General features: G+C 41.7%; 1 protein-coding gene across 2 annotated transcripts in view; it reads right to left on the bottom strand.

Moving 5' to 3' along the window:
• Positions 1 to 3,100: 3,100 nt before the first annotated feature.
• Positions 3,101 to 10,044, bottom strand: part of LOC148037911 (putative protein S-acyltransferase 7) — a 31,163-nt gene continuing 24,219 nt past the window's right edge. Inside the window, exon 5 of one of the 2 annotated variants that reach the window (XM_087676917.1) lies at positions 3,101 to 4,010. In XM_087676917.1, the coding sequence (XP_087533043.1) occupies positions 3,480 to 4,010 (531 nt within the window). In that variant the 3' untranslated portion in view covers positions 3,101 to 3,479. Of the gene's footprint in view, positions 4,011 to 4,201; positions 8,992 to 10,044 lie in introns of those variants that run through there. The other variant, XM_087676918.1, reaches the window with a different exon arrangement.

The following is a 10,044-nucleotide window of genomic DNA, read 5'->3' as shown; positions in this document are numbered from 1 at the left end:
ATTTCAAAAATGATCACTTTCATAAACTATAGCTAAAAAGGGCAATTCAACTTCAAGTCATCCCAAAAATCAATCGTTTCAAGCATGCAACACCTAGTGAGGGAGAAATGGAAAAGATTTTTGAATATGTAACACCAAGGACATGTTGGAGTGAAACAAAAGATAAAATAGTGGGTGCACTTGTTTGCATTCTCTATGTCTAGAGCCTCCTCCATTTGTATTCCAATATCGGTATGTCTCTAGGTCTCCCAGATAGGTGCACTTGTTGCATTCTTATGTGTCTGGAGAATGCTCTATTTGTGTTCAAATATCGGTATGTGTTCTAGAGTCGCCTCCTCTATTTGTGCTCAAATATCGGTATGTCTCTCGGTTTCCTAGATAGCTTACAACCACTTCCTACGCAACAAGAACAATGAAGAAAAGTTTTCGCTCATACACATTAAATGGATAATACAAACCTAACACTAGGCCCATCTAAAATGAAGACATTCAATTACTAGTCATACTGAAACTGGTTTGTCGGTCCCCCCCAACTGAGAGGGGGCCAACCTCACTAGATAAATGCCCCATTAGTGTGGAGCTCATGACACTGTGCCTTCAAAAAAAGTAGAGGGAAGATAGAGAAATACATGAAGGATATAACTCAAGTCACCTCATTTGCATGATTTAAATATACTCCTTGTATATTTCATCAACCCAAAATCCAGTCTACTCTGGAAGAGGAAAAGAGGGAGAAGTGAATGCCCTCCACATCAAAGGTATATAATGGCACATCAAGGCCTCCAATGAAGGATTAGCCTCCCAAATTGAAGATTTCTCAAACATCATGAGTGAGATGTGCGTCACTCATGCAAACCTAGCTTCTCAAAATGATTGTGTAGAATACTCTTGAAAAGAGCATTAGATTTGATAGTATTATAGAGCACTAGGGTTTGTAGAGAGAACACAGTGTATCAATATAACTAATAAACTCAAACAATACTAAAAATGAAGATGATGATGATTGGGAATGCATACTAGATGGATGCTAAATTATGAATGATGAATAATGATAGACACACAAGTATGCTCAAAGACTAGTGGCTATCCAACATCCTCTCTTTCATAGGAGCGAAGTGTTGTCCTCAGATAAGTGTAAGCCACCTATTTTGCTAAAGAAATTTAATGCAAAGAGTCAAAGATAGCAAGGCAGCAAGCATGATGCCAAAACACAACAATTTGTGAGGCTAAGAATAACAAAGCGCAACATTGTAAAGCCTACCAATATCTTCTAGGTGAAGATAGTTGGAATCAAGAATCAAATGGCAACAACTGGAATGAAAGCATTGCTATCTGTGTGGGTTGGACCATAAGGGAAAGTGACAACTCATAGCAAGAACGCAACCTCCAAGAAATGGTGGGAGTCTCAAACAAGCAGAGTGCACTACATGTAGCAAGGTAACAAGAAGCAACAAGGAGGAGCAACTAGAGGAGATGGCAATTGGAGCCAAGTAGTAGGTAATACCAAGTATAATGATGATCATCATCATCATCATTGAGAGCTAGCACAATGTCAAATGAAGCATGCAAGGTTAGGGGATGAAGATGGGAGTGCACATCGAGTCCCCTTTGATAGAACATTATGAGCCGATTGTCCCACCAATTATCCAAAGTGGCATCTAAATCTAAAATGAATAATTGCTTTTTCCCCTTATTAAGAACCAAAAAAATCTAATAATTTGCAAGCAATTGTAGGTAGCCAAACACAATCACTCTATTGGCCATACTTCCAATTGCTCTCTTTTGTAGATGGGCCTTCATGTCCTTGTGGGCTCATTTGTGCTTTTATATCCCATTGTGACCATTATTAGGCGTGAGATCCTTGTGACCAATATTAGGCATGAGATTCTTGCTTCCTTCTCACTTCTTCAATATTGGCAATGGATTTGCTTTGGTCAAACACTACTACATGACACCCTATTGCTCTCATTTGTGTTTATGGATAAACACGTTGCCTTGATCTCCTTGTTCCTTGATCGTAAGCTTGTTTCCACATGGCATCATTCCAGCATTATTCACACGCACATGCTCACTCTTCCCATACCTAAAACATTTTGAAAATATCATAAACTTAGAGGAGTTCTTATATTCTCACATGCTCTAATGCTAAGTGCTGCTGAGATGTCATATTGATGGTTCTAAAATTCAATTCATTGCAACACCTCAAACATTTTGGAGACTATTGTCAACCCCTTTCCATAAGAAACAGCATAACTCTACACAAGTTCCTAGAGCAATAAAGATTCTATTATGATAATATTTCCTGCTAAGATCCCTTCGGATTTAAATTGAAGAACCAACAAAAGCATCCATCATATTGAAGTTTTTCCAAGGTCCCAAAAATGTGTTCCATTATGATAATATTGCCTGCTGAGATCCATTCACATTGTGATCAAAATACCAACAAAAGCATCCATCATACTGGAGTTTATCCAAGATCCCAAAATGCATGTATAACTCTTCAACAAGAGCAGCAGCATCAGAAAGTGGCTCCTAATCAGATCAAAACCAAAAAAAAAAAGACATGTTTTGTCTTCAACAAAACATTTTAGCACTTCAGTTTTGAATCCTTAAACCAATATTACTAGCAATTACAAAACAGGACACTTATCTGTGCATCATTGTAACTCATTAGCAGCTAGATGCTAATTCCCATTCACTTATAATAAATAGGACCCCAAATGCTGACAAACTGTGCATTCCTGAAACTTTTTGGCAGTTGCTCATGCCAAAATCATGACATAACTCCATGTGCATTCTCAAGATGAGAAGCTGCTGGTTCCACAATAATCGACCAAACAGGGTAAAAACTTCAAACCACTTAGTTAAAAGAGAAAGAGATTCCGTGCTGTAGCTAAAAGAGTAAGATCTTCCCTTCTATTGACAAATTTGCCAGCCTTTCCTGCTGAGAACCTTTCACATAGAAAAACAAACAAATGATCTAGCCTACTGAAGTTTATCTAAAAGACGAAGCCCATACACCCTACAATACCACAAATTATTACAGAAGTTGATACGCACAACCATCATAGCTTTGCATTCACAAAATGCTGACCAAACAGGACAAAAAGATAATGCTTTCCACAAGTAGAGAATATGTTGAATTGATCTTCTTGCAGGCTTACAGTACATGACAAATACATTCAGTTGGGAAGCTCTTGTAAGGCTGTTTCATTAGCCTCACAAAGCTGAATTGTCGGAAGTAAGGGCCCAAACCAGAACATCTCCCCAGCCTTAATGATCTGCCCCTGCCAGAGGGTCTGGAATCATTCATATAAGCTTCTCTAAAACACAGATAATTGTGCAAAGGAAATGTTCAGACATTGAACTCTTAGAATAATCTTGATCTTTGATACAATGCCTCCTCACAGACGAGACTCATTTTCCAGCCGAGCAAATATAGAGGATTCTTGAGCAGGCAGGGCATCAATAATATGAAACTACCTATTTCTAGTTATTACAGGGGTATTATGGCCGATCTTATGGCTTCCCTCTCCTCCAATACCTGAGGATAAAGCTAGCAAATCAGATGAAATCTCCCAATTTCCACTTTTGCGGCCCCAGCTACTGCGCCTGGGATGCATTCCCCTGATGTCCCCAGCTTCATTATAAGGAAGGGACTTGCCCAATGCCTCTGCAAAGGATTCTTCATACCCGTGCTTCATTCCCTTGTTAGGCGTAGTCCGACCGTGAGCCACATCCCCACCAACCATTGGAGGGGTCCAAATGGATTTACTACCCATTTCAATGTCATAACCTTTCCTGCTGTTTGGGCTGAAAACATCTGGGTTTTCTCTTTGTTGAATACTGGCAGATACAAATCCAGGAGCTTCTTGTGGAATCTTTGCACGAAAGTTATTTTTGGAGGGGGGAATACCTGAGCAAAGGATCTCCTTGAAATTGTCAGCTATTCCTTGGTCATAAGGATTTGTCTTGTTGTCATAGCGATAGCGGAAATTCTCATAAGTGGTCTGAGACAAAGTATGTACCCGGTATGTCTCTCTCTCTCTCTCTCTCTCTCTCTCTCTCTCTCTCTCTCTCTCTCTCTCTCTCGCGTGTCTGCCGTGAGCAGTCTGAAACAAAGTATGTACCGGTGTAAAACACACACACACTCACTCTCTCCCCATCCTTCCCTCTTCTCCACCCCCCGCAAAATTTAAAAAAACACGTCCCCCCTTTCCCCCTCTCTCTGTGTCCCACATGCGCACACACAAAGGTTGATTATTACAGAATGTTTAGATGTATGATCAGCATTCTGGCAAGCATCCAAAGGTCATCCAAACCATATATGAAGCCAAAACAAACATCTCTGAAAAGCAAACTCAACTATTAATAGAGATATGAAACCTCCTGAAGCCCAAATCCCGCACATTGATTCCCATTCAGTCACATGCAAACATTGATTACAGATGTATGGAAATCCAAAAACCTCAAGCCATGGAGCAGCCAAATCATTTGACAACCACCTTATGCAATGCTGAATGAAGGATTACAAGCATTTCTAGTAAACTGAGAAATGAAACAACTGAGAAAATTATGGCTGAATTGTATCACATTGAAGCATTCTTCCCAAGACTCATGTATGGCCCTTAGTAGTACATATATGGATAACCTCATGCAATGGAGGAGCCAAGTCATGGATGACAACATCCCTTAATATCATGGAAGCCACTTTGATAATAATAAAACACTAATGCATTAGCATTTTATTATTATCATTAAAGTAAGACACGTCTTTAGCATGGTCTCCATGCTAATAATAGAACACTAATGAAACCGTGCATCCCTTATTAGTGTTCATGGTTGCATTAGCGTTTTATTATCATAATAATAAGCCACTTTGATAATAATAAAATGCTAATGAAACCGTGCATCCCTTATTATTATCGTTTAAGTAAGACACACTTTGATAAGTAAAATGCAAATGCAATGGCTAATATCATGGAGTAGTATGACACATGTCTATACCCTAGAAAGTGATGCCTTCCTAGCCTTTAAGTAAGAAATGTAAGGATGAAGTGTCATCTCCACCCACGTAGCACTAAAGATACAATAGCCGTGAACAAAATTGTGGTCGGATGCCATGTCCCCAATAGGGAAGCTTTCAGTAAGAACTCTACAAACATTAGCCTAATGGGGGACTTAGACTTCCATAGCTGAAGCAGTCTATTTTACTATTTTCTGCAGCCATCTATATATAACAACATCTTAATCACCTTTTCTACAACTCGTCCTTCATCCTTAGCCATCTTATGGTAGATCTTACTAGCTGAACTCTCCACAAAATCACTATGGTACATTTAACCCGATCCCAATTAAGTTGTGTTGAATCCACAAAACCATCCGTCTGCAGTTATGTCAAAATTAGCCTCAAAGTTCGTCTCTGATTAAGGACTTATTCTCTTGGCTCTTGTACAGCCCCAAACATTCTCCAAATAAGACTTATTCAAGCTACAAAACTCCAGAGTTTTCAGTAGGAGAACAGGCTCAGACAGTTCTGTAAGAGGGAATCGTGGGCTGGAGCACTCTTTCGTCCAAATCCCTTAATCTTGCCCCTTGCCATCATCTTCATCGCCATCATCACATTCATCTGTTTCCAGCCTTTACCAAAGCCTTCCCTCCCTCCTTCATCACCATCATTTGTATCCCCAAAGTGAGGCGACTGGCTGCCGAGCTGGTCAACATCATTTGTTTATTGCCAACTGTGCCAGTGCCTTGCATTTTAGCCCTGGTGCTTACCACATAGCCTGCCACCCTGCCTTGCAGCCTACCAGCACGTGGGGCAGCCACAAACTGCTGTGTTTCTGAAATCTTTCTGCCCTACACCTCAGCGAGTGCCCTCTGCTGCTGCGTTTCAGCCTCAGCAATATCATTTGCTCCAGAACTGCTGCATTTGGCAGTTTCCTCTGTCATCACTACTGCCTAGGTGTAACACCCATGTAGGTCTCCAACATGCACACATGACACAGCACAAGCCATGCAACCATAGAAAGAACCATGATGAGATGGACATCAAACTCACCTCCAAGCTGTATAGCCAAATGCGCTTAACCCTGACTCTAGGAGCCAACAGCAAACAACCCAAGGTTCTACTACAAGAGTTGGCATCCAATACGACCAACCCACACCAATATGTGTGTGCAGGTAGAGCCACCTAGGATCTCAAGTCCAAGTGTGATCCCACTTAATGTGGCAAAAATGAACCATTGTCTACTTGCACACCCTTCTCACTATGGATTGGTGATATGCCACGCCAACTCTAGCAATGGCGGCTTGGCTCATTTGTTGTTCCATCCTAGGCTCAAGGGTGAGCCCATTTGGCACTATGGCTAGATAGTGAGTCTAATGTCCATCTCATTATGTTTCTTTCTATGCAAATATGGTTTGTGTCATATTTAGTGTGCTGGTTGTATCCTCGAAGGACGTCTCACTATGCTTCCTACAACACATTCGGCATCAAACTTTGGTAATTTTCTACATTCAAGATCCATTAGAGTAAAACACACTCCTTCAACTTCCCTCAACCCACTCCCTCAAGAGATGTGGTTGTTGGACAGCCCTCTGCTCCATGAGCATCCATTGTCACACCTGTAAAGAAATACCCTGACACGGAAACACAATAACAATCGTATGACAAAGCACAGACTAATAAAAGAACACAGTTAGGGTTAGGGTAACTCAGAGACAATGAACACAGAAAATAACTGAAGTGATATAACTGCTAAATATGCAATGCTCATGCAACAAACACACTATGCAGTGAATGAATACTAAACCTCGAACTCCTATATCTCAAGGATCATGGCAAGGGTAATGAGCTGGAGAGTGTGTCGTACTCTGAACGGATCCCGAATCGCAGCAAGGTAGCCTCCGGATGTCAAACACCACGAAACGCAGTAGTGAGAAGCTGGATTTGATGCATATGGTAGTGAGGAGAGAGAAAAACTAAAAACGCACACTGCAGGAGAGAGAAACTAAAAACGTAGGCAAGACAACCTGCAAGAGAGAGAAAGACTAAAAACGCAAGCATGGCAGCCTACAGGAGAGAGAGAACTGCTAAACACAGGCAGAACAGCCTAGCAACAAGCTATAGGAATTAGCGACTGCTGGAGGAGAGAGAAAACTGCCAATCAAGGGCTACAGCAGCTGAGCAACAGCCTGCAAGGAAACAAACGCAGGGCTGTGATGACATGGCAGGCTGTACGGCAGCAAGTCTACATAGGAACAGCAGTCGCCTGGCTGGGATCAGCTCCAAACTACGTGTAGAGGGCTGGAAATCAGGCGCCAACTAATGGAGACAGCAATGGACAGCTTCGGCTGAGATGTCCTCCGCGAACGGGGTGTGGGCAGCGAGCTGAAACACCTTAAATCTGCAAAAACGAGATTATGCCTTGAATGGAGGGCAGCATACATATTTATAGAAAGTTTGGGCCCTCCCAAGTGGGTTTGTGCTTATGGGACACAGAAACTCTCTAGGATCACGTTTCTTTTAAATAAACTAGGTTTCTTCATTCATTAAGTTTGTTTTGGGGCTATTTAAGTAAAGCTAATGCATTTTTAGCTTAACACCCCCTCTCAGGCCCAACAACGATACCACGAGAAAGATCTTTTACACCAAGGAGTCCCACCCCCAAGCAGTCAGAGCATCGAACAAAGGATGCACGTCGGCTGTCCAATGGCCTACTAAGACTACAGAGGCGATGGTAATCTTACCAAGGGAGTCCAAGTGATCACCCCAAAGAGGACAAGGCATCAGACAAAGGGTGCACGTCGGCTGCCCAGTGGCCTACCGAGCCCTACAAAGGCGGATGGAATCAGCTATGGACTTTTTTTTTTTAATTTGGGAATTTGATAGGTTTAGCATTAAGTGTGGATTCAAATCAGTTTTCGACCTATTGAGTATCCGTGCCCCAAATGGGAAAATGATAAAGAATGGTCCGACCCAAAACCTTCACAAAACAAGCATACTATCCCTACCATTACCGGGTGTCCGTGAAGAAGAAAAATGGCTAAGGGTATAGCAAATATGTAAAGCAAGCAAGACAAGCAAAGTAGGCAAGCAAGCTAAGGAAAAACTACCTTGGAGACTGCCATGGGAAATGCTACAAATACGGTGGATCCAGAGTCAACCTTTCCAAAAGATCGAAAAGGGATAAATGCACACAGATTCATGTTTATGTGAGCAGAATGCCAATGCAGGGGGTAATGCAAAGGGTGAGATGCAAGATGTCATGCTCACGCAAGATGCAATGTAACGGTGCCACTTAGACAGGGCCCTCGTAGGGGAACTGTTCACTTGCCCAAGTGCCCTTTTACAATCATATCATCCTATAGAACAGATGAAGTTACAAATGTCCATAATACAATAAATGAATGAATGTCTAAAAACACGAAGCATCATCACTGTCACTGTCAAGAGTAGAAGCCGCCCCCTCTCAAATTGAAAGGGAAAGCAAAAGGACAGCACCCTCCCCGTCAAGCTGAAGTAGGGGAAGGTATACCCAAACCGATCCTGGGTAACACGTACTGAAGAACCGGCCGGTTGACTGCTTTGATCAAAATATCTGTAAAATTGTCAGATGCAGACACAAACTCTAGGCGGATGGTGCCTAGCTCAACCTACTCTCTGGAAAAATAGAAGTGGACTCCCACATGCCGCATCCGTGGTGTAATGATCGGATTGTCCACAAGGGCATTGGTACTCTGGTTGTCGCAATAGACAACGCTGGGAGAGTCACATGTAAAATGAAGTGCCGTCAGTAAACTCCTCAGATAGATGGCCTTGATGGTACCATCAAAGAGAGCCCGGTACTCGGCCTCAGCCATGGAAGCCGCCACCGTCTCTTGCTTACGGCTTAACCAAGAAATGGGAGTCATGCCCAAGGTAAAGAGGTAGCCGCCATTAGAACGCCGGGTGTCGAGATCTCCTACCCAATCAAAATTAGTGTACCCCTGCAAAAATAAATCAGAATCATATGTCAGGCTATAAGAATAAGTATACCATAAGTAACGTAACACATGAACACATACAATCCAATGTGACATCCTAGGTGCTGTGAAATACTAACCGAGTATGCTGACTGAGTAAGCTAAATTTGGCCTAATATGAATTAACCAACAAAGTTTTCCTACAATAGAGCATAGGTATGTGCATCAAAGGGTTGTCCAAGGATATCCCTCAATAAGTGGACAGTAGGATCAAGAGGCGTGGCCACTGGCCGTGTCTGATCCGAAGTGTACTGTTCCACTAGTTGAAGTACATACTTCTACTGTGACACAAAAATGCATCCTCCAGAACGAACTACTTGTTATGAGGACATGTATTTTTGAAGCCTCACTTAACATGTGGATTAATTTTTAATCACATGATTAAGTAAATGATGCACATATGAGATACAACTAGAGTTAAAGTAAATTTACGAGCCCAGGACCCAAGAAATCACGGAATGTCAAAGACAAAAGTTGTTATAAGTTATATTGCACAAGTACTTGGTGGTATCTAGTGCCAGTTGTTGGCCTAGGTCATCCATTTGGCCATAAGTGTCAGTTAGTGACACTAGAGAAGTAGCATTTAATAGTACCTAACGTCAATTTGATGGTCAAAGATGGCGTAGAGACACTCGGGAATAGAAGTTGCCTAGCCAATTTAATTATTGGTCAATCAAATTATTTTTTAGGGCACCGAAATAATTATTAGATTAATTTTCAGTATTTAAAGACTTAAATTTAATAGTTAATTATGATAAATGCTGGAAAAACCCTTTGGGAAGCCTACCACTTGTCAAAAATGCCTATGCAAGCCTGAAAAACGTCTTTAGAGGCTGAAGAGAAGCATTTCTATAAATTCAACCTGCAAGGGAGAGGAAGGAAAAGCTGTTGGTCTGATTTGCAGCCATTGAAGGACCTTCTAAGGCAGCCAAGGGCAAAAGAAGACTAATCAACAACAGGAGAAAACATCTACAGGGTGTTGAGGCAGAGCAGCAGCAATAAATGACTAATTTTCTT

Source organism: Lygodium microphyllum, chromosome 4, assembly GCF_053477565.2.
Source record: "Lygodium microphyllum isolate KBCC chromosome 4, Lygodium_microphyllum_v1.1.10, whole genome shotgun sequence".
Taxonomy (NCBI): Eukaryota; Viridiplantae; Streptophyta; class Polypodiopsida; order Schizaeales; family Lygodiaceae; genus Lygodium; species Lygodium microphyllum.
Note: the sequence above shows the minus strand (reverse complement) of the source record. Positions and strands in the feature narration are given on the sequence as shown.